General features: G+C 47.4%; 6 protein-coding genes across 9 annotated transcripts; 4 read left to right on the top strand and 2 right to left on the bottom strand.

The window, feature by feature from the left end:
- The first annotated feature begins 1201 nt into the window (after positions 1-1201).
- TrAFT101_011165 (uncharacterized protein) lies at positions 1202-3410 on the top strand. 3 transcript variants are annotated; one of them, XM_024908791.2, is made up of 5 exons: positions 1202-1834; positions 1935-1974; positions 2031-2098; positions 2179-2614; positions 2703-3410. In XM_024908791.2, exons 1-5 carry the CDS (start codon positions 1652-1654, stop codon positions 3119-3121), a joined length of 1146 nt encoding a protein of 381 aa, XP_024757120.1. In that variant the 5' UTR covers positions 1202-1651; the 3' UTR covers positions 3122-3410. The 3 variants fall into 3 exon arrangements, with proteins under 3 accessions (XP_024757120.1, XP_065985299.1, XP_065985300.1); XM_066129169.1 differs by having other exon boundaries at positions 1202-1974; XM_066129170.1 differs by lacking the exon at positions 1202-1834 and having other exon boundaries at positions 1956-2098.
- A 149-nt stretch (positions 3411-3559) lies between these two features.
- Positions 3560-5662, top strand: TrAFT101_011166 (uncharacterized protein). Its single transcript, XM_024905514.2, has 3 exons — positions 3560-3889; positions 3979-4213; positions 4282-5662. Exons 1-3 carry the CDS (start codon positions 3752-3754, stop codon positions 5076-5078), a joined length of 1170 nt encoding a protein of 389 aa, XP_024757121.1. The 5' UTR covers positions 3560-3751; the 3' UTR covers positions 5079-5662.
- A 1008-nt stretch (positions 5663-6670) lies between these two features.
- TrAFT101_011167 (uncharacterized protein) lies at positions 6671-7258 on the top strand (the record flags this gene model as incomplete). The annotated part of the gene is made up of 1 exon (XM_024907011.2): positions 6671-7258. The coding sequence occupies one exon, from the start codon at positions 6671-6673 to the stop codon at positions 7256-7258; it is 588 nt and encodes a 195-aa protein (XP_024757122.2).
- Positions 7259-9354: 2096 nt separating this feature from the next.
- On the bottom strand, positions 9355-11168 carry TrAFT101_011168 (uncharacterized protein). The gene is made up of 3 exons (XM_024910766.2): positions 10334-11168; positions 9890-10261; positions 9355-9830 (listed from the first exon to the last, which is right to left on the bottom strand). The coding sequence occupies exons 1-3, from the start codon at positions 11030-11032 to the stop codon at positions 9750-9752; spliced, it is 1152 nt and encodes a 383-aa protein (XP_024757125.1). The 5' UTR covers positions 11033-11168; the 3' UTR covers positions 9355-9749.
- Positions 11169-11410: 242 nt separating this feature from the next.
- TrAFT101_012072 (uncharacterized protein) lies at positions 11411-12535 on the top strand. Of its 2 annotated transcripts, XM_024911071.2 has the most exons (3): positions 11411-11493; positions 11563-11985; positions 12046-12535. In XM_024911071.2, the coding sequence occupies exons 1-3, from the start codon at positions 11461-11463 to the stop codon at positions 12484-12486; spliced, it is 897 nt and encodes a 298-aa protein (XP_024757126.1). In that variant the 5' UTR covers positions 11411-11460; the 3' UTR covers positions 12487-12535. The 2 variants fall into 2 exon arrangements, with proteins under 2 accessions (XP_024757126.1, XP_065985301.1); XM_066129466.1 differs by having other exon boundaries at positions 11411-11985.
- A 405-nt stretch (positions 12536-12940) lies between these two features.
- Positions 12941-20793, bottom strand: TrAFT101_011169 (uncharacterized protein). The gene is made up of 8 exons (XM_066129171.1): positions 20590-20793; positions 20016-20508; positions 19895-19957; positions 19608-19832; positions 19388-19544; positions 14146-19275; positions 13687-14079; positions 12941-13609 (listed from the first exon to the last, which is right to left on the bottom strand). The coding sequence occupies exons 1-8, from the start codon at positions 20676-20678 to the stop codon at positions 13452-13454; spliced, it is 6708 nt and encodes a 2235-aa protein (XP_065985302.1). The 5' UTR covers positions 20679-20793; the 3' UTR covers positions 12941-13451.
- Positions 20794-21098: the final 305 nt, after the last annotated feature.

Here is a 21098-nt window from a genome sequence, read left to right on the forward strand (position 1 = left end):
TTTGCACGTTTTCAGCCATTATTGCCGTTTGATAGGCCATGAGGATGGAGATGCTTGCATGAGCATAGGACTTGGCCCTGGCGTAGGTGAGAATTGTGCGCAGTGCATGATCGGGATGTGGAGGGAGATGATGAAGTGGGATTAGAGAAAAGGGAGGCGTAGCGGAACTGTTAAAGATTGACAATATTTGATGTAGCATTTAGCAAATGAAATAAACTTCTCGATTTAGTTACCCTTTTTCATTTTTGGGGAAAGGGATTTCTGTTGGGTGTAACTGAGGCGATGGATGCTTGTGCATAGGTATTACATACTTGTATGAATGTATGAACATGACTCTCTGCAGAGCATACACAAGCACAGACAACACGACTGTCTGGGGATAGAAGGATCCTACTCTGCAATTTCATACCGCTAACGCTTCCTGATGACAGCCATGATTTCTGCACCTGGTATAGCGCGCAGGCTCGAGACAAGCCATGGTTCACGAATCTCGAATCCTTGCTTGCTTCCTCAGTGCCAAGCTTCTATCACACATGGCTTAGTACTCAGCTTTACTCTTTTTATTTCGCATGGGTTGAGAGAGATAGTATAGGATACTATCTTTTTTTTTTTTTTACGAAAGTAGAATAATTTTCCTATTTTTTTTTTTTTTTTTTTTTTTTTTTTGGTTCTCATTTCATCACCAGGTGTGTTCCTCGACTAGTTTCAGATGTAAGTCTTTTCCTGGTACGAGTCGGTCCTGTCAAGCTGGCAATCTTCTTCTCCACACTCTGCACGACCTGCAGCGCTTCGCCAAGGCTTTTCCATGTCTTCCAGCGCTGGTATGTGGTTGGCAGCCGCTGGACGGCTTGTCTGAAATTCGCGGCGCTCAGTGGACGGTTTGGACCGCCCTGGAGAAGCGAGGATGATCCTCCGTGGGTAGCTCTCGAAGCGGTTGACATCGTTGGTCGTACAGGCGCCGTTAGTGCCTGTTCTGCATATGGGCGAGACTATTCGATGGGAAACGAGTGGTGTGTGTGGCTACCATGGGGAAAATAGCTTGCGGTATCAGAGTCGTATTATTGGGCCATAATGGGTGTGATATCGACTGTGTGGTAAGCAGGGCGGGCGAGATCCATGCCCAGCCAGATTGATTGATGGGGTAAATTTTCTTTTGAGCGGTTCGCTGCAGCCCATGGAACTGCGCATGATCCGGGGCAGTTCCTTTTTTTTTTATCTGTTATATCTTTTCTGTTTTCCCTGTCGCGACTATTGCTCGGTTCCACATATCTGGCTGCTGTCACTCTATTTTTTATACATATAATATATCCATGTGCTGCTTGTGCGTTTGATGTGCATGGTCCAAGTATCAGTGGCACATGGCACGGCTCCGGCCAGAGGGCTGTCGCTGGTATCACGAGCTGTTGATGCTTTGATTGCCGGTTGCGATTTCGCTTGAGGGTAGAGCATCCATCACGGCGTCTGGAACGGCTTGCTGAGACGATACAAACCGATACGATAATAACCGAAGCCACTCAGCACAACGTCTGACTGTGCTGTTTTCCGTGTCTATCCCCCTCAACCCCTCTCTCATTGGATAAGAATCAGCACATCGCATGTCGAGGAAAAAGATTCAATTGCGATTGCGATTCATCATAATTCCATACCCGAGATGGCGACAGATTCAACCTCCTTCAGCCCGGAATATTTGGCCCAGTCCAAGACGGGGCTGGTCACAGCCTTCTACTCGATTCCTATTGGACTCGAGGCATTAAGCACAGGATGGAGAGTGTGGGCAGTGTCTTCATCTCAGGGGCGGCTTGGCTTTGAAGACTATCTTATGCTGTGGGCGACGGTATGTTTCCAAGGGTCGTGATGCTGATGTCGAAGCAAAGAAGAGGTTCTCATATTTAATGTTTTGAGGCGAGACGGATACTGATGAAGAATGATTGAAGCTCGTTGCCATGGTTGAATGTGCACTAGGATTGATATATGGTGTGTGAAAACGATACGAACTATCAGAAAAAGTCAGTGCTGATATTACTTAAAAGGACCGCCGTATGGACTGGGGCGCCATATACAAGCTATTCCCAAACACAATGTGCAAATGTTTCTCAAGGTACATAAAGTCTCATATTCTCTCATTCTCCATCTATCGTAAGCGAGAGCCATCTATTCATTACTCACAATTGTTCTTAGGGTGACTACATCTTCAGTCACTTCTACGACATCGCCATCGGCTTCACCAAACTCTCCGTCTTGACCCTCTACTACCGCATCTTTATCACTCGTACATTTCGAACTCTCGTAATCAGCACCGCCTGTTTTGTTTGCGCCTGGATTATCGTTATGGAGGTTGTGCTGGGCTTTGGATGTCAGCCCATCCAGGCGTGGTGGGGCGAAACTCGGGGGAAATGCATCAACAAGGAGGCCTTTACGTATTTTACCAATGTGACCAACATGGTAACGGATCTGTGGATATTCTCAATGCCGATCCCGGTGATTCTAGGGCTCCATGCGGCCAAGGAGAGGAGGGTGATTCTGTGCTTCATGTTTGGGATTGGGGCGGCGACATGTGCGATTAGTGCGGCCAGGCTGTCGTTTGTGTTTGGAGTTGCCTCTACAGATTTCACTTGTAAGTTGCTGTTTTTGCTGTTATATTTATTGTCAACTTATTCGTCTTGCTACCAGGTGTTGAACGCTAACCCATTTACTCTACAAAGGGGACGAGGCTTCGCTGGGTATCCTCTCGGCCTGGGAACCCTGCGGTGCCATTCTCTGCGCAAACCTTCCTCTGATATATCGTCATCTGGTCATAATCAAGGATAAAATCCAGTCTACCGTTAAGTCTGTGACGCATTCCAGGAGCGTCGCAACAGCATCCAGTTCTGAACGGCGAGGCGGAGGATACAAGGGGAGTTTGCAGCACCACGACTGGGCGAAACTCAACAATAGCGATGGTTTGTCCGGGGGAACGGGGGGCGAGACTGTTGTAGAGGTTTCCGCACAACCAGCGACTATGTCGGTGGAGTTGGACGAGTTGAAGTCTGGAGGAATTATGGTGTCGAGGGCGTTTACACAGAGCAGTGCGCATGATATATTGTCGGTGGCGGCGACTGGGATAAGCCAAAGGACTGAGTGAGAGCTTTTTTTCTATTTTGATTAATTTCTTGAATTCCCCCCCTTTTCTTTGGTGATATCATTCATTTAAGCGCATATACCCTGTTCTTACCCTGTCAAAGTTGGAGGCGAATCAAACTGTCAGAATGTGCGTCCGTTGGTTGACTTACACGGAGGGGTTACAACATATTGGCCTTGATGCAGCATTTATCTTGCGCACAACAGCCAAGAATAAACAAAGCTGTCAAGTACAATATTATATGCATTGTAAATACTATTAACAAATATATATAATTATCTCTGTATTGCCAAATTGCAATTTCTATGAGTCCGGTTATCATCTACTTCATGCCAACCCATGACCCTGCTGAGGGGCACGTGCTTTGGCGTCCTGGCGCTACGCGAAAACCCAAACCGTGACGTCGTTGCTCTGCCAAAAGCACAAGCAATCAATTCTCACCACCGCCAGCAATCGCAGCACCCACTCAATTAGCCTGGATATCCGCTATAAAATATATTGTAGCACGATAGTCACTCGATTCGAAGTTTTGAACAATATCATCAGCGCTGCGTAGGCCGCCGTGGCCTCGGCCTGTCGAAAGACGCATCGATCGCATCGCATCGCATCACAACAAGAGATTCAGCTGCCATCATGGCTTCTACGCCCATGGATCTCGATCATCCCGCTGGCTCAAATGGCTCTGCGGCGCTCAATATATCGAGGAATCTGGCCGCCAGCGCGCCCGTGTCCAATCTCAGCGACGTCGTCTCCAGCTTTCGCCCGACAAAGGTGCGTCTTGTCTTGTCCCTCGAAAAACTGCCGATACCGGATGGAGCTTCAGAAAGCTGACATGAAGGAATTGAGTTGGAATGTTTTAGCTGCTACGGCGCGAAGATATAAAAGATGGAAAGCCCCAGCCTCGAGTCCTGTCAATTGACTACGATGACGATGGAGAGCTGCTCATGACGTCGGCGAGCGACGAGACGATCCAGATATACAACGTGCGAGAGGGTCGGCATGACAAGAGCTTGCTGAGCAAGAAGTACGGCGTCAAGCTGGCCAAGTTTACGCATACTCGCTCTAGTATCATCTATGCGAGTACGAAACAGAACCGTGAGTGACACACGCCACCGTGCCCCTGTCTTATTGTTGCTGCAGCTAAACCTTTACGTTATGCGCAGATGCTATCCGATACCTTGCTACTCACGACAACTCCTTTATTCGCTACTTTGAGGGCCACGATGCTGCAGTAACGGCGCTTGCCGTCCACCCGGGCACCGACAACTTCATATCATGCTCACAGGACAACACTGTCCGCCTTTGGGATACACAGACGAAAAATTGGCAGGGCCAGCTTTTCCTTAAATCGCCCTACCTCGCTGCATACGATCCCTCAGGCACGGTCTTTGCCGTTGCATGTCCTAGCAGTGGCTCTGTCCTGCTGTACGATATCCGAAACTATGACAAGGCACCATTCACCACCATCGATGTCGTCGAGCAGTGCCGCGGCGTCGACTCGCAGCATCTCGTCAAGGGGTGGACCAAGCTCGAGTTCTCAAACGATGGCAAGTCTATTCTTGTGGGCACAAAGGGCCGCGGACACTTCCTCCTCGACGCCTTCCAGGGCAATCTGAAGGCATATCTCCGACGGCCGGCGGGAGGAACACGCCGACTGGCTGCGGGCGAAAGTCTTCCTACAAATGGCGCTGGCCCGAGTTCAACGGATCCCAGTGCGTTTGAGAGCAGTGGAGATTGCTGTTTTGCGCCAGATGGACGATATGTGCTGAGCGGTGGCTCGAAGCAAGATGTGCTGGTATGGGATACACTGAAGCAGCCGTCGGAGAGCAAAATTCTCGAACCAACATGGACGCTGCCGGATAAGAGAGAGGCGGCTGTGCTTGCCTTTAACCCGCGGTTCAACTTTTTCGCAACGGCGGATCAAGATCTGGTGCTTTGGTTACCGGATCCTCATGCATAAAAGCCAGGAGGAGGCAGTGGACATTTCGAACACATGGATCTAGTTTCTACAAACGGTGACGGCATTTCTAACTCTCTTATTTGAAATAGAAGGAGAACAAAAGGGGGCCCTGTAGATACCCGGCGTCGTGAAAAGTGGCTCAAGCGATGGGATTGGCTGCTTTGCATTTTAACAATTTTTTTGTCTTCTCATGCATGGATATAGACGCTTCAATCGTTGATTAATAAGGCTCAAATTACTTGCAAGCGGCAGCGCTGTGTGATAAAGGTTAACCATCTGTCTCACCGTTGCTATACCACCAATCAATCTTCCAGGCACTCATTATATATATCCAACATGAGGTTGATTTATAGCTCTTGAGATGCGGATGTGCCTGTCGGTAAAACTTCTTGCTGCATAATTGGCCGTGTTATTAGCCTTTAAAGCATTCTCTAGACTCCACTGCACCAGCAGAGATATATTGATGGTTTTATCTTGGGCAACTTTAAAGTAACAACTGTCATTGAGTCAAATTAAAGTTGCATAGAGCAATATCTCTCTTTTTTATATATCCAAGCATATAACACCCTGTGTTTACTTCAAGTTACCCACTTAGCTGCTCGTCTACCATTTAGGAACTTATTTATAATGGAGCAGCTTGAACCTGAAATTCACCAATGCGAACTGCCGATCAAGTGTATTTACGGGGAGTAGACAGGATGCTGAGTTCTCTGCTATCTTAGTCCATATATTCTTATGACTTGTAACATTGGACTTTGGGCATGTGGCTTAGTGGCGCATTGTCAGCTACTCGAAACAATGCGACATAGATACGGTGTGATTGGTTATGACAACGCCACTTGCTACCTACCTTCGTAATAAGTTACAAAATTAGTATCCGTATTTTCTTAGGTATTTTGTATTTGTAGCGATATACAACGGACCCGTTAGTTACCTAACGAGTTCTTATTCTCTATATTCATCACAGTATTTGAGTCCAAGATTTATAGTAAAACTGCAATTTGCTGTAACAACATGCCTCTTGTGGCGAGTAACAATCAAGACGCGTTATATTGACCATTCTGGACTAAAGTACGGTGTCCTTTTCTGTTTCCTCCCTCAATAGGGGAACTCTTTGATTCTACAGAGTATCTGCCACTCCACAGCCACTGGCTTTAGTAAAGGCTTAATTGAACTGCCACGCAACGCACCGAACTGTCACAGCACTGCTCTGTCCAAGCCCTGGTGACGACCCTGGCCAATGCCTGTATGCGGATGACTGCATATTGAGAAATACTAACATGAACTATTTATATTCTCTTCAGGTTGAAGCCACATGCACCGTCGTAGGCTTCGGACTGAAAGTTATCCGCGCCACTTGGAAATCATCGCCTCCGCATTTCCCGACAGATAACTTGAAGCTATAGCAAACCAGCTTGGCCAATACACTCAATGCAACTAACAGCCGCGATTACAGACTACTGAAACGTATCCGTCAAGTTGAGATGTATATAAAGGGTCGACTATGCCAAGAGATGCGCTGTCTCTCACCACCAGTCCCTCACTGATAATCCCCATCTGCCTGAGTCTCTCACATCAATCTTCTCGCTAAAATGCGCTTCACTTCGACCATCCTCGCCATCATCCTCGCCTCCACCGCCTTGGCGAACCCCCTAGCCCAGAGCAACAACGATGACGCCAACATCTTCCCAAACTTCAAGAACTACGATGATTGGGCCATTTGCAAAGGCAAAATCACCAAAAAACGTTTCCCGCATCTACAGGCCCCAAACAATAATGGCGGCTGCGTTCGCTACTATCAGGGAATTGACATGACAGGCGTCGTCACAGAGCTTCACTTCTTCTTCAAGGACGGCTTCAAGACTGCCTGCGACTGCGCCGCCAAATGCCTCGAGAGCCCAAAGACCTGTACGAACTGGGTGTGGAAACACACTTTTATGTCTGGGGATGGCGGCAAGAGGTCGTGCACTCTGTACAGCAGTCCCAATCTGCCGGCTGGCGTGACGCTTGATTACAATACGGCAAAGAGCAAAGGCTTTGCGCCGCTGCAGGCTGGGAATAATCCACAGGTTGGAGCGCCGGCCCCGTTGACTTTCTTGGATAAGGCGGGGACTAAGCCGGATAAGTTTGGCGTGTCTGGTTTTACGGTCCAGGATCAGAATGGAAGACTGTATTGTTAAGAGTGTGACGGACTGGTCTGTATGGGATAGTATAAGTCAATGAGCCGGGGACAAACCTCTAGGTTTAGGTTTATGCTAGCAAGCAATTAAGTTGGTATTAAGTAATTAGTGTGATGAAGCTAAGTAATAATCTTATCTACAAATTCTATTTCTGTCGTACTATTGTGTCTTCTGTTTATAGTTTAGTTAATCAGTTATTTAAGCTCTATATACCAAACCAGTTTCTCATGCGTTAGCACATGATAGTTTCCAAAGAACAAATAGCTAGTTGTAAGTTTGTCTGAGTAGGCAGTCGAGATAGTGACAGGCCATACAAGTACATATCATATTGGGCTTGTTAATATATTAAAAGCCCAGTACCGCGATGTAACGCCATTTATCTATTCTGATTGGGCTAGGCGGCCGTCTCTGTGGTAAGAGGACACTGAATAAAGAGCCTCAGAAGTTCAGAGATTGGAGGTGCAAGGTTTCAGACAAGGTGGCGCTCAAGATACGGATAAAAGCTTAGCCATGTACACAACTATTGCTACGTCTTTATCACTTGTCCACACGCTCACTTACACAAACCTTCGTTCTTATCAAGTAATCAGTGTAACGGCGCTCATAGCTGCCCAAATTCAATCCCCTGAACACAAAATAGCTAGATAGGCTTCCTATTAGAACAGGTTACTTGAGATTTGGTTTACATATTCTGGATTATAATTGAGCCTGCTTTTACTAAAAACATTTGCTGAATATCTGGCTGTCTCATAAGTAATTACTTATTCTTACCCTTGACTGGGCTCCACCACAGCAATAGACATGGGTCAACCTCTACGCTGGGCGACCTTAAAATAGCAACCATCGTGAGCCAAGTCAGAGATACATAAAAAAACAAGCTGTAAAAAAGACATACAACAGCCGGTGTTCGCCAGTGGTCACCCACCTGACTACTAATCTGCCTCTCATTGGCTTGACTCTGGGAGAGCGGACGGGATCCCGTATATTCCAATGGATATGGTCGTATGTGATAGAACACTGTGCTGCTGGTAATTATAAAGCAACCACTAACTAAATATGCAAAAACAAAAACATACAACAGCCGGTGTTCGCTGATGGTCACCCACTCAACTACTAATCTGCCGGTTAGTGGCTTGTCTATGGGGGAGCAGACGGGACCCCGAATTCTCCACTACCTATGGTCGTATGTGCTTAATTACACGAGTCATTGAGCTTATATACCCATGTTGAATAGATGTAACAAAAATGCAACAAGATATAATAGTCCCAGTTCGTCGGTGATGATAAGCGAAAATACTCATCTGCCTCCTGTTAGCTTGACTCTGGGAGAGCGGACGGGACGCAAAAATGAAAGACATTACGCTGGAGAGAAGTACTTGATGGGACAGAGAAATTTTCCCTACCTGTGGTGGTATGTTTTTGGTGATTGCGTAACTCAGCTTGTGGTCTGACCGAACTGGATGGCATCCGGCTTACAAATTTAAGAGAAGAACTTCTTCCTCTTTCAAGATAGAAGAAGTTGGACACTTTATTCGCCTCAAAATGATCCCCAGCTGTGCCTGCGGCTTCCTTCCAAGGGGAACGCTGCCGCGGCAGGTTGATCAAATGATTCACTGACTTGTTCTTGTGCCGTGGCCTGTATAGCTGTCAGACGAGGTAGGTTTAAGTAGTAATTGAGTTAAATATAAGAAGAAAGAAGTTAGCATGGGAATACTTAAGCTGTCGCCGAATGCAATTGTTTTATTTTCTAGATGAGATTCATCTCCAGCTATCTTGCCATCTAGGCTGCGGGTCATTCGGTGAGCTTCAGCTCGGCTAAAATAGTACAGTTTCCGAAAAAGGCAAAAAAGGTCTTGGCGCTTCGATCTAGCCAATCGGAAGATCACCTCTATTCTCTGCTGTGAAATTCGTCAATAGTTTCTCAATGGCAGTGCCGTGGCTATGTAGGCGTCCTGATTTATCAAGTTCCTGGCATGCGGAGAATACATTTCCGCTCCGCTGAGTTGTTTAACGTGCTCATGAGTCTGCCATACAGCCGATATGTGAGTTACCCATCTCGGTACCCCGATTTATTTAGGTCAGTTTCAACAGACTCAGTGCTTCGCATTAGATATCCAGTAAATACTGTAGTATATCTCTAATATGTCAAAGGTCCCTCCACCAATAAATTCACCTCTTTAGCCTACAAAAAGGTTGATTAAGCGGCTGCTTGCTAAGCCAGTAGTATCATTAATAATTGGCAAAATCTCCAAATCTCCAATAAAACATTATTATATCTTCTTCACGCGAGCCACAATATCCCAGCCAGGCGCTTTGCCTCCTGAATTTGGCACATCATTCGTCTGAATTGATCAGCATAGTCTTCAATCCAGTATAGACTGCCCACAGAGACTCTTTGCGCGCATTCCCAGGACGGTAATTTCTCAGTCGCTTCTTCGGACGGAGTAATACGACGAGAATCTTAAACCGGCAGTGCTAACAGAGCACGGCTTTATTGATCTTGTGCATCCATATTCGCTATGTCAATGACAACTCTACCCTGTGCTTGACCGCTTTTGTAGCGTTTGTATCCCTGGAGACCGTGTTAGTATAGACACATACAAGCCGCCGCCGTCTCGGTATCAATCTCACGCTAATGGCGTCTTCTAATGGGAATGTTGAGTCAATCAACACCGGCATCTTGCCCTTGGAAGCCAAGTTTCCAAGATGCGCCGCATTTTTTCCATTCAGCGGCGCGCTAAACGTAATATACCGTCTCGGTACGCCACCCAAGATAGTCGGTAGCAACACATTTTGAAGTGTGCGTAGAATGAAACCAAGTCGGCCAGTCTGCGCGTCGGCGTCACCGACGTTGATGAACAAGCCCTCGGACTTGAGATACTTTGGGCATCGCCGAAACAATTCTTGAGAGCCTACCGAGTCTAGGATTGCATCAAACTGGTTCGCGTTGTAGGCTTTCTCAAGGGCGGTAGGTATGGAGTTGACCTTAGAGTAATCAATAATCTGCATCTTGGGCGAGGGAGAGGTTAGCCATTTCCCTGTGTCAATATCAAACATGAAATCAGATTCACTTGCCTCATCTACTCCTAAAGACTGTTTCATCCTATCGGCGTGTTTGGTGGAGCAGGTTGTCACGACGAAACTGCCCAAGTCCTTGCAGAGCTGGACAGCGGCTGTTCCTACAGCACCACTACCCCCATTGACAAGAACTCGATCGCCCTTTTTTATTTGAGCCCGACGGACCATTTCCAGTGCAACTTGTCCGAGGCAGCTTAGACAAGCGGCTTCTGCAAAAGTTATGTTAGTCGGCTTGACGGCGATGCAATCCGCATTCAGCACAATATACTCGGCCAGCGTTCCCTGATTATGAATGATACTGCCCAACTTGGAAACGGTACCAAACACAGCCGCCCCTACGGTGAATTCAGCTGGAACAGCAGGACCTGCTGAGACGACGCGCCCAGAAAAGTCGAGCTCCGGTATTGCGTTTTTCCTCAAAAGAGACGGAATGTCCCTCATCAGATTGGAGCCAGGAGAAGAGAGCGAAGCGTGAGATATTTTGATCAGCACGTCCGAGCCCTTTGGTATTGCGGGCGCAGGCAAGGATGGGTTGAATGACAAGACCTGCTCTGGCGTGCCGCCGCTGCTGAATGTCCAAGCGCGCATTGTCGATGGTTGGTAAGTGGTTGCCGCCATCGGGTCTGGAGATTGAGCAATCAATAATAGTTGCAAGAAAAGAACAGTTCTGCGGAACTCGGGCAAGATTGCGCCCATGTGTTTATTTCATGTTCTCACTCAAGGCTTTAAACTATCTGCATATAATCTGACGATGCGGAGTTGAATGCGGAGTTCGTCGCGAGGTGGCTGTGAGTGACAACCTACTCAAACTAGGGCTGATGGTTTCGCGTAAAGTTGCAATAGATTATGCTTGAACATTCAAGATTCCAAAGACTGCAGGCATGCGTCATTAAATAGGCTTTAGGGCATACGTAACTCATACTGTACTCAGTAACAATTGATGGCCCCGTTAGACGCTTATTGTAGTTGCCGCCTGCATATGGGGCGGTGCTCCGGTATAAATGATGAACAGGGCCGTATTAAGTGCATGGAATGTAGAATTCTTAATAAATACAATTCACTTTCAATTGAAAACACGGCGGTGATTATAACCTTGACAAGTTTCTGTCAATAGCTGCATTAAGATGGCAAGCTTTCGCAATATCGCAGTTCTCGGCGTAAGACGCCCACTTCCACCGTCACAGTTGTGAACAGCCTAATATGTACTGAGCACTCTTGGTGTGTAGGGAACTGGCCAAGTTGGTCGGCCAATTGTTAAAGCCTTGATAGATGCAGACTTCACCGTCACAGTCGTGACCCGGAGTTCAAGCTTGAATCCAAAGGAACTCAACGGTACTATTTTCGTGACTAGCGACTATACCTACGAGTCACTTGTTAAGATCTTCGCGGGTCAGGACGCCGTGGTGAGTGCCGTGGCTGCTGGGCCGCCCATTGTAGCTCAGAAAGTCATGGTCGATGCGGCATGTCAGGCCGGCGTCAGGCGATTTATTCCCAGCGAATATGGCTCTAGCAGCATTGATCAGCCACTTGAAGACTTCAAGAAGCTCATGGCACCCAAGACTCAATTGATTGGTTACCTTCGGGCAAAGTGTCGATTGCATCCGCATTTCAGTTGGACGTGCCTCTCTGGAGGCGCATTATTTGATGTGGTGGGCAGAATATATCGTATCTGATGTCCCTGTGCCGTGGCTAACGTAAACGATAACCAGGGCATTCACTCTGGAGCCTGGGGTTTCTCGGTGTCAGAAAGAACAGCCACTATCTTTGACACTGGTGAAGCTCGCTTCGACTCAACGACAATTCCTACCATGGCGCAGGGCGTGGTGTCCGTTCTGAAAAGGCCTGTGGATAGTGCCAACCAATATCTGTTGATTAGGAGCTTCATCGTTTCGCAATCAGAGATCCTCGCAGACTTGGAGGATATTACCCAGTCAAAGTGGCGTGTATCGTACGTCAATGCCGAAAATCTTCGCCAAGAAGGCTGGAGGTTACTTGCAGGCGGTAATCCAAAGAAAGGCATCGAGAGTATTGTCAGAGGTGCTCTTTTTCAAGGCCAGAGAGACATCTCAGTGTCTCAGGATATCCTTGCGAATACACAGCTGGGATTACCAACCACAAATTTGCGAGATTACTTAGAAAGTATGGTTTAGAACTAATACATGCTCGAGCCAAATGAATATCGATGTATTTTTCCTGTCGAAATGAGTCTGGCCACATTCGGAGCAGCCCTTGCCGTCATCAGGGCGTCCTTTTATTTTTAGCTATCTAATTGAGAGAGCTCAAGTTCTTGTATACTTTATGCCGTTAGTTGAAGACAGGATAAAGTCCAAGGAACTCGTATTGAAAAACCGGTCACCACTGGAGACACCGTCGAGGAGTGCAGAACCGCCATGTTCGCGATGTCAAACAGTCGTCTCCTTGCAACCTTCACAGCCCGATGACGATAGCGAGTGACCGCGAGATGTTAATATGGTGCAAATAGACAAGTTGTCAAGAATTGCGGCGTAAACGGCGTTGGCATATCGGATTCCATCTTCAAGGATTTTCCAATTATCTTGTTGGGATCACCTCTTCAGCAGTCCCGCAGTCTTTGGCATTGACATACACGGTTGCATTGTGTCTGTTAGTAGCCTATCTAGGGTAATTTACAATGTGTGGTTCCTGCAGATACTCGCTCGCCAGTAACATGAACGTCTGAATGACATCTCCGCTCCATAGTTGTTCTATCCAACTCACAGAGCTGCGGGTGAGGCTCATCTGAAATTAACCCAGGGTAGTAAATGGGCCTACCATATGTAGTACGTTCTGGTTTTTCCTCCCCTACGACACGCCATATAGCCCATATAATATAGTACATTTTGATTAAATCCGGCTTCTCCCAATATGTATGGTACTTAAAATTTATGTTAATTACATACTTAAGGAAACTTTGTATATTTTAATGCAATGGAAAGTCTTACTAATGTTGCTGCTGCTGATAGAGTCTAGTGGTAAGTTTTAAACCAAGCCGCTATCCTGTGATGATTGTCTTCAAGCTTGTAATGAAGATTCCTAATATCTAGACTACGCGCTTTGGTTCAAATAGATACGCCTTCCAACACCAGTCCCGGCGAGCTCACTTTAGAGGCCGAGTTGAAGCCCGAGTCAATTGTCTCTTTGGCCATTGCCAGACAAACTTGCTCTCGTCAAAACTCACCTCGGCCTTGCATGAACCGCCCAGGTGGCTAATAGCAGGATACAGCTTCCTAAAGATCAAATTGTCTTTGTGACGAGCTATTGCATTTGTTATTTCGTTAGTGCATGGTGGACAACAATTCGACTAGGATAGAGATAAAGAAGTCTAAGCATACCAACAATCTCGCTGTCGCAAGTAAAGAAATATTCCTCGTTGGAATAGTCTATTCCGCAGCCAACCGTATTACCCGTCCCAAACTTGCGTCCCGTATCATAATCTCCATGTACGGTATCCTGATTGTTGAAAATCTTACCATCATCGCCGTGGTAGCCCACCGTCCAAACATTCCAGCCGAGCATTGCATTCGTCATGTCTGTGAACTCTCCACAGAAGCCGATGGCAATAATGGGAAGAGGAATCGTCTCAGATTCATGGTTAAAATCCTCCACAATGTTGTCAGCTGGTAATATCTTGACTTCAAAATACCGTATGTCGCCGTTTTTGGGATCGATCGAGCGAGGCGGGAAGGGAAAGTCTGCTCGTAAGTTCACCATGTTTGTACGGCTCACTAAGATTCATCCATTGCTAGTTAGCATCAACTGTTAGCCAAGTTATTTCGGGGAGCGATACTAACGCGAGAAGAGAATCCTAAGTCCATCGTCCACAATCCTGAAACGCTCTTCCAACACCTGGTCATTGGAGGCCCACCAGGAAGGAAATACCATTCCTTGCGGCTTCTTCAAGGATGTCGAAGGCAACACTTTTGCTTGAGCAGGAATCCTGCCTGAGGCTTGATGGACGAAGTGATCAAGGCTCCAGCCATCTGTATCAGTCTTGTTGCCCACCCGGTCCCTCAGTGGCTCAAGTTTGCACCACATATCGGGCTGGTTCAGCTCGGTGGCAATGCGCAGCTCCTGGAAACCTAGCCCCAAGGCCACGGCGTCCGTGGCATTTCCGGGGATTTTACTGACGCACAAATTTAGGAAATCATTCTTGACTAATTGCCGCGAAAGTATTCCGATTTCGAGAGCCGATTTGCAATGCGAGTGGCGGCGTGAGAGTGGGTTTATACCTAGTTCAACAAGAAGAATGGCTAGAGATTCCTCCTTGCGTCGCTTGCTACGCTTAGAGAGGCACGCTTCTAAGGCGTTGAGGCCCCCCTCAGCTGACTCTTCGTTTAATAACGTTTTATCTTTCTTTACTAGGGTTCTGATAATGTTATGATACTCTGTGCTTGGTATGTGTTGGTCCTCAGCGATATCCTGGCCATGCAAGGTTATGACTCTCCAATATGCTGGAATCAAGTCGTCCAGCTTCCAATCAGGGTCCTTCCGCGACGTAATCTTCGTGCTAAGAAGCAAATTGAGTTTCTCGGGATCGCGTTCGTTGACAGCCAGTTCTAGCGTAGACAAACCCTCGCTCGTTCGCAAGTCTAGGTCGGCTCCGTGTTCGATGAGTAACCGCGTCATTTCAACATCAACCAATGAGCTGTCTAATGCGATATGGAGTGTGGTATACTTCTCGGGTCCTCCTCGTTCGTTGATATAATCCTTGGCGCCACTTTCCAAGAGGTTCTCAGCCATCTCCCTCATATTTGCCCCCACGGCCAAGTGGAGAGTTGTATCGCTATCCTCTGTGATCAACATGGGGTCACCCCCATGTTGGAGGAGATACTCGGCAATGGATTGATCACCCCAACTAATCGCGAGGTGGAAAGGAGTCCACTGGTCATGTTTGGGCATATTTGGGTTGGCACCGGCGCCAATCAGTAGCTTCGTGACCTCCAGATTGTCAACGCCAGCATGAAGGGGGGTCCACCCGTCGTATCGAGTGATACTGATGTCAGGTTTGTGCTGGAGAAGCATTTTTAGGCTCTCAACACTCCCATGGTAAGCCGCAATGAAGACTGGAGTCTGAGAATCTTCGTCCAGGGCGTTTATATCGGAGCCTGCCTGTAGGAGAACCTCCACTGCCACGGCATGGTTTGCTTCTGCTGCTAAGTGTAGAGACGTCTGCCCATTGTCGTTGGTAATGTCCACAGTTACCTTGTACTCAAGAAGCTTTCGAATATTTGCTACACGTCCGTTCACAGCGGCAGAGTGTAAGGCGCTAGAGCCTTGGAATTGCACGTTAACATCTACCCCTGATCGAAGGAGAACATCGAGAACCTCCACCGATTCACTCGCCGCCGCGACATGGAGTAGTTCGGCCTCAGCATTGTCGAATCCATCCTTATTTTTATGATCCAGTTGTAGAAAGTAGTCGAGGACAGTAACGGCCGAGTTATCCATCGCCCAAGATAAGTTCGTTTTCAAATCATCATCGTCTCGATATAGCTCCCGAACCATGGAAAGGTCGTCTTCTTGTATGGCGTAATATAATGGCAACCGGCCGTTATCGTCTCGTGCATGGATATCTGCCTTGTTTTGGAGAAGATATTGAACAGACTGTAAGTATTTAGCGCGAGCCGCCATGTGTAAAGGAGTTTGTTTAAGGCTGTCGACAGCGTTAGGCTCTGCGCCAGCTTTGAGGAGGGTATTAACTGCCTCCGGATATGTAACGGCCAAGTGGAGCGGCGTCTCTTTGGTCCGTGAGCATGCCTCGACGTTTGCCTTAGATTCCAGTAAAAGCTCGATCATGCTGGTATTCCCGCTCTTCGCTGCACTATGCAGCGGAGTTTCTCTGTTCATATCCGGGGCGTTGACGTTAGCATCTTGGAAGAGGAGTGTCTTGGCAACCGTGTACATTCCATTCTCGGCTGCGTGGTGTAAAGGTGTTTTTCGCTGCTCGTCTGCTATACCTACTGAGGCTCTAGATCTCAAGAGAGCGCGTACGACTTCTATATGTCCCTTTGCAGACGCCTGGCATAGTGGTCGCAGGCCTTGCCACTCGCTGTCTGGAGAAATACGTTTCTCACGCAAAAGATACTGTACGATGAGCAGCTGTCCCGCACTTGATGCTGCTACAAGCAACTGGCTTCTGTTATTTACATCCGTTCTAGATATAAGCGAACGGAATGTTGATAAATGCCCGCAGGACGCGGTAAGCTGTGCTGCCAATCTGAGGTTTCCCTCCTCAATCTCTTCCTTATAGCAGAGAAAGTCCTCGATAATGGCCCTGTATCCATATTCAGCGGCATATTGGAATGGAGTCTTGTTGGCCTTGTCTCTGGAATTCACTACTTCCCTAAATCGGGACCCCTGCCGCAGAGCAACCACAATAGCAGACGTCGTGCGAGCGTTCCCAGACCTCGCGGCAATGTGCAAAGCTGTGCAGTCGTCGTTATCGCGGATGTGGGCGGAATTTTGGGACACCAAGTCCTCGACCGCTGCAGGGCACATTAGAACTGCGTAGTGTAACGCGGTCTTGCCAGCGTCATCCTGGATGGAGACTTTTGCGCTGTATTGAAGCAAGAGCTTCGTAGCTTCCACATGGCCCATACTAGCTGCTATGATCAGTGGTGTTTGTAGCTTGTTGTCTCCTTGGTCTAGTGTAGAAAGATCCTCAGTGCTTCTCAGCTCGGATTTCACTATACTATTGCTTAAAATAAGTTGGATTATATTCGTACTCCCTCCAGCTGCAGCCATATGAAGGGGAGTTCTCCCGTCCTCGTTTGTCTCTGTTGGGTCATCCAGCAAGCCAAATAGGATCTTGAAAGTATTCAAGCTGTCTCCTAAAGCAGCTTTGTGAAGAGGATAGTACTTGGCAGTTTCCGACTTTCGAAGCTCAAATAGTTTCTTCGCCAAGTCTGCGTCATCATTTAAAATAGCACAGTTCAAATAGTATGGAGCTGCATTATCTAAAATGGTAACAACTCTCTCTGAGGATCCACGGTGCGCGTTAACAATGGCAAAACTGGTTGAAAGCATGGCAGACCCAAGAAACTCTGGGATTATGGGTGTGAGTCCGAGATAACAAGCCATACGGACCGCCAATTGTCGCCCAGTGGCTCCTGTCTCATATGACGAGCCAAGATGTGACTGAGTTTCATTCTCTGCATCATCAGGTTGTTTCCGAATTTCGGTAGGCTCGCATTCTGGTATGTCTACTGTTGTTTTCTCGGCCTCTTCATCGTTACAGAAGGTATTTAAGGACTGGCCATGACAAATCAAATAGAGTTGGAACCATTTCTGCCCATGAGACGCCTGCAGGAAGTTGATTACTTCCTTTTTGAGGCTCGAATCGGGGTTTTCAATGTGCAGGAAGTGCGTAGGCCAGAACCGGCAAGCGTAGTCAAGGAATTCCAAAATAGGTTCGTAGTTGTTGTGACTCTGGTGCTTCCTGGAGACATACGAGAGGCATTCTGCCCATCTGTCTTGTTGCATAGCTTCAAGTGTTGTTTTGGGCGTCTTTAATTCTACCTTTATATCTTGCTTATCCATACTCTCTTTACCGCTGGCTGCTTCAGCCTGGGTTTCTTTGATGTTGGGCTCGCCATTATCTGTCTCTTGATGTTCCTCTGTTAGGACTAGTCTTAGATAGTGAAGGCACAGCCTTGTGAGCTTGTAATCATCTTGAAGGTCGAGGTTTTTACTTGGGGTTGCGGCCAGTATAGCTCTTGCTGCCACACTGGCGATGCAACCGTGATTGTTTTCCACCGCAACTATGGGGCCCAAATGTCGTTTCAAGTCCTTTGCCATGTCCATGGATATTTTTTCTTGAATATCACTCAGGGTGTCATCGTCAGCGTTGATGGCTGTAGCAGCCGCAAGCTCCTCTAAACGGAGTGGTCTCGCAGACAACATCATCCACGAGATTGCTGACGCAATCCAAAAGGAGATATCTACATGTTTGACTCGGAGTGCTGATATCTCGTGATTATAGAGCCTCTCTTCGGTCCCTGAACTAGCCTCGATATGACCTTCGATAGCTCCCGCTGTTGTCAAGGGGAAGTTCTGGCACAATAGTGTTAGATAAGCGTCAATCCCTCTAAAAGACCCTTTAAAGGCATCCGCCTTTTCTATTATCATGGTCCTAAGATCGGCTTGAGGACCTTGTCTCAAAATAATAGAACCATAGTCTCTGTCTAGGAGGCTGCTGAGCTTGGCTCGAACGAACTTTCTCCGATGTTTTGCATAATTTCTCTCCAGGTCGATTTCATGAACCTTCTGAGAGGCTAGGTTCTCGATGCGGCTACGACTGCTAGTGATAAACGTAAATCTGGTGCCGCAGGACTGTAGGAGCTGTCGCAGGTCTTTAGTCCACCAAGAACGTATTTCCACTGGCCATTGTTCGTAATCATGTATAAGAATCAGCAAATCCATCCCCTCGCAGGCGTGGAGTAATGCCGTGAACACTATACGAAGACTTCTCTCTGTCCAGCTATCGCGATGGAGAATCTCGGCTACCATACTGCTGATGGCATAGAACAAGGACGGCCGTTGGGAGATGGCTTGATGGAGGAAAGATGCAAGCAAGCCATATAAAGTTGGGGCATTTTCTCTTTCTAAAGGAGTGAGAGAGCTGTTGAGGATGATAACTGACGATTTCTGCCTGATCTCCTGGACTATGACCTTTAAGAGCGCAGATTTGCCGTACCCTGCCGGTCCAATTACCTGGATGGCGCCCGTATTACGGACGAACTTTGAGGCAACCCCCCTAAGAAGCGAGCCATATATGTCTTTGAGCATTATGAAATCCTCGTATCGCTCCAGCGCCATGGTCTGGTGTAAGATGTAATGGGATTTTGAGAGCACCTGGAGGGCTTCAAAATAAGCTTTCTTCATTTCTGCCTGCACCGCTTGACCAAGATGGAAGAAGGCATCTGTTGTAGCGTTAGTACAGATGTGACCGACTGGAAGTCTCCACAGACCGCTGTGGACTCCAAGAACATGTACGCCGAGACACAACGAAGATAGAGAGGCATTGACACATACCATGATTGCGAGGCTGGCCTGGGCCAAAGTGGGTTCTAAGCGGTTCCAGCTGCTCGAGTCTGTCTATGTCGCAAAGTATGATGGTGTTAAAATCCCTTTGTTTACACACAACTACGTCCTCAAAATCGTTATTGAACATTCCCAGCTTGCCTACTACCTGTGGTTATGAGATCAGCGCCTTCGTTATAGCCCCGCATCTAGAATTGCAGCTCTTTCTTACCGCCTCGTCCATTGATATCCCGCATTCTTCGATAAAGTTTACGATGGAATATTTGGACGCAAACTTGTGGAAAACATGTGAAAGTTGAGACACTGAGCTCACAAATACTGAGAGAATTTGTGAGAGCTTGCCGAGGAACCTTGCTTCTGGTGCCTTGATCATGTCTAGGAGAATGCCTTCCCATCCCCTCTTATCATCTACTCGATGGGGCGTTGAAAAGAACACCTAGGGACCCGTTATGATACGCCCAAGAGACTCGGGGAGGAAGGTGATTTCAAGGCACTTACAAGTCTTATAACACTATACGCGATATCGTAGTACTTTGGGATTGTGTTTGCAAGGATGATGGCCTGAGCAATATCGAAATATTAGATACGGTTTTCTTGCTGTGCGTACGAAAACACTTACTTGCTTAACTACGAAACCACCGAACCCATATCCGGCCAACAGGATGCTGCTTCGATGCGCGTCCTCCCCGCTGGAAGTGATGCCAAGGATGAAGTCAAGAAGAGCCCTGGCTTCTTTCTCAATCGAAGCCAGCCAAAACGGGTCTGAAGTCGTGCTAGCAACAGATGCCGCATCCTCTAAATCTTCCTCTGTCAGTTTGGGAGAAAGTGTGCCCTCGCCAGGAGTCCCGATAGAGGTCACCACGCCAGCGACTGATGGATGGTTCGCCCCGACAATGTTACGAGTCCTCTTCTCCAGCGCTGTAACTTTCTCGTCATCCGCGTTTGTAGCTATGTCTGCTTCCTGTGAACGAGTGGTTACTTCGCCATTGAAAATAGAGTATGGCAGGACCCGTGCTTCTTGCACGAGGTGGTTGATTATTTCAGACACATGGAATATTGTCTTTCTATCGTTTGAATGTCCGACAACGCCAGGAAATCCCACCATGTATATGCTTGAAATAGAAAACAGCACAAGTCAGCAATTTGTCTTGGATTGTAATTAGGTAGACTGGAGGTGCAAGGGGCATCTGTACGTGTATTTCCACTGCTTTTCTTCCCTCTCTTTTCTCAGTCTCTCGGCCGCCATCGTTTCGCATGTACGTATCCGGTGGCCAATGGCCATAAAAAAAGGAGAGGAAAGGAAAGGAAAGGAAAAAGATTGAAACTATATTGTAGTGGCGTATCTTACAAGGAAATTGCAAACAGCTTACTTCGACAAAGATATTGGCAGAATTTTCCCAGTCGCCGCATTGAATGGTACTTCCGAAGACGACCACCAACGCATTAAGTCGGGCGCACAAAGCGGCCCCCAACTCTCGAAAGAGGAGAAAAGAACGGAGCCAGTGCAAAAATATTTCAAGAATCTAACCGGAATAGTGAACTGATGCTTGTTCTTGCATGCGTGGTGACTCTCGAGTTTCAGCTCAGACCGGAACCAGTCCAACCATGCTCCCCGCCTCTTTGTACCTGTACAAACCTCAACACATTTCTACCTAAGGGAAGAATAATGTCCTATAGGTTGGGGAGTAGGTAGCTAGAGCAA

Source organism: Trichoderma asperellum, chromosome 7 (assembly GCF_020647865.1).
Source record: "Trichoderma asperellum chromosome 7, complete sequence".
NCBI classification, from domain to species: Eukaryota; Fungi; Ascomycota; class Sordariomycetes; order Hypocreales; family Hypocreaceae; genus Trichoderma; species Trichoderma asperellum.

Bases quoted from the DNA above. Each gene is read 5' to 3' on its own strand.
- TrAFT101_011165 (XM_024908791.2), top strand. From the start codon at position 1,652: ATGGCGACAGATTCAACCTCCTTCAGCCCGGAATATTTGGCCCAGTCC. The intron at 1,975-2,030 runs GTGTGTGAAAAC...ATTACTTAAAAG, and splicing joins TGCACTAGGATTGATATATG to GACCGCCGTATGGACTGGGG. The intron at 2,099-2,178 runs GTACATAAAGTC...AATTGTTCTTAG, and splicing joins ATGTGCAAATGTTTCTCAAG to GGTGACTACATCTTCAGTCA.
- TrAFT101_011166 (XM_024905514.2), top strand. From the start codon at position 3,752: ATGGCTTCTACGCCCATGGATCTCGATCATCCCGCTGGCTCAAATGGC. The intron at 3,890-3,978 runs GTGCGTCTTGTC...GGAATGTTTTAG, and splicing joins CCAGCTTTCGCCCGACAAAG to CTGCTACGGCGCGAAGATAT. The intron at 4,214-4,281 runs GTGAGTGACACA...CGTTATGCGCAG, and splicing joins TGCGAGTACGAAACAGAACC to ATGCTATCCGATACCTTGCT.
- TrAFT101_011168 (XM_024910766.2), bottom strand. From the start codon at position 11,032: ATGGGCGCAATCTTGCCCGAGTTCCGCAGAACTGTTCTTTTCTTGCAA. The intron at 10,262-10,333 runs GCAAGTGAATCT...CCCAAGATGCAG, and splicing joins AGTCTTTAGGAGTAGATGAG to ATTATTGATTACTCTAAGGT. The intron at 9,831-9,889 runs GTGAGATTGATA...CACGGTCTCCAG, and splicing joins CATTAGAAGACGCCATTAGC to GGATACAAACGCTACAAAAG.
- TrAFT101_012072 (XM_024911071.2), top strand. From the start codon at position 11,461: ATGGCAAGCTTTCGCAATATCGCAGTTCTCGGC. The intron at 11,494-11,562 runs GTAAGACGCCCA...CTTGGTGTGTAG, and splicing joins GCAATATCGCAGTTCTCGGC to GGAACTGGCCAAGTTGGTCG. The intron at 11,986-12,045 runs GTGGGCAGAATA...AACGATAACCAG, and splicing joins GAGGCGCATTATTTGATGTG to GGCATTCACTCTGGAGCCTG.
- TrAFT101_011169 (XM_066129171.1), bottom strand. From the start codon at position 20,678: ATGGCCATTGGCCACCGGATACGTACATGCGAAACGATGGCGGCCGAG. The intron at 19,276-19,387 runs GTATGTGTCAAT...ACGCTACAACAG, and splicing joins AGGCCAGCCTCGCAATCATG to ATGCCTTCTTCCATCTTGGT. The intron at 13,610-13,686 runs GTATGCTTAGAC...CAAATGCAATAG, and splicing joins TTGCGACAGCGAGATTGTTG to CTCGTCACAAAGACAATTTG.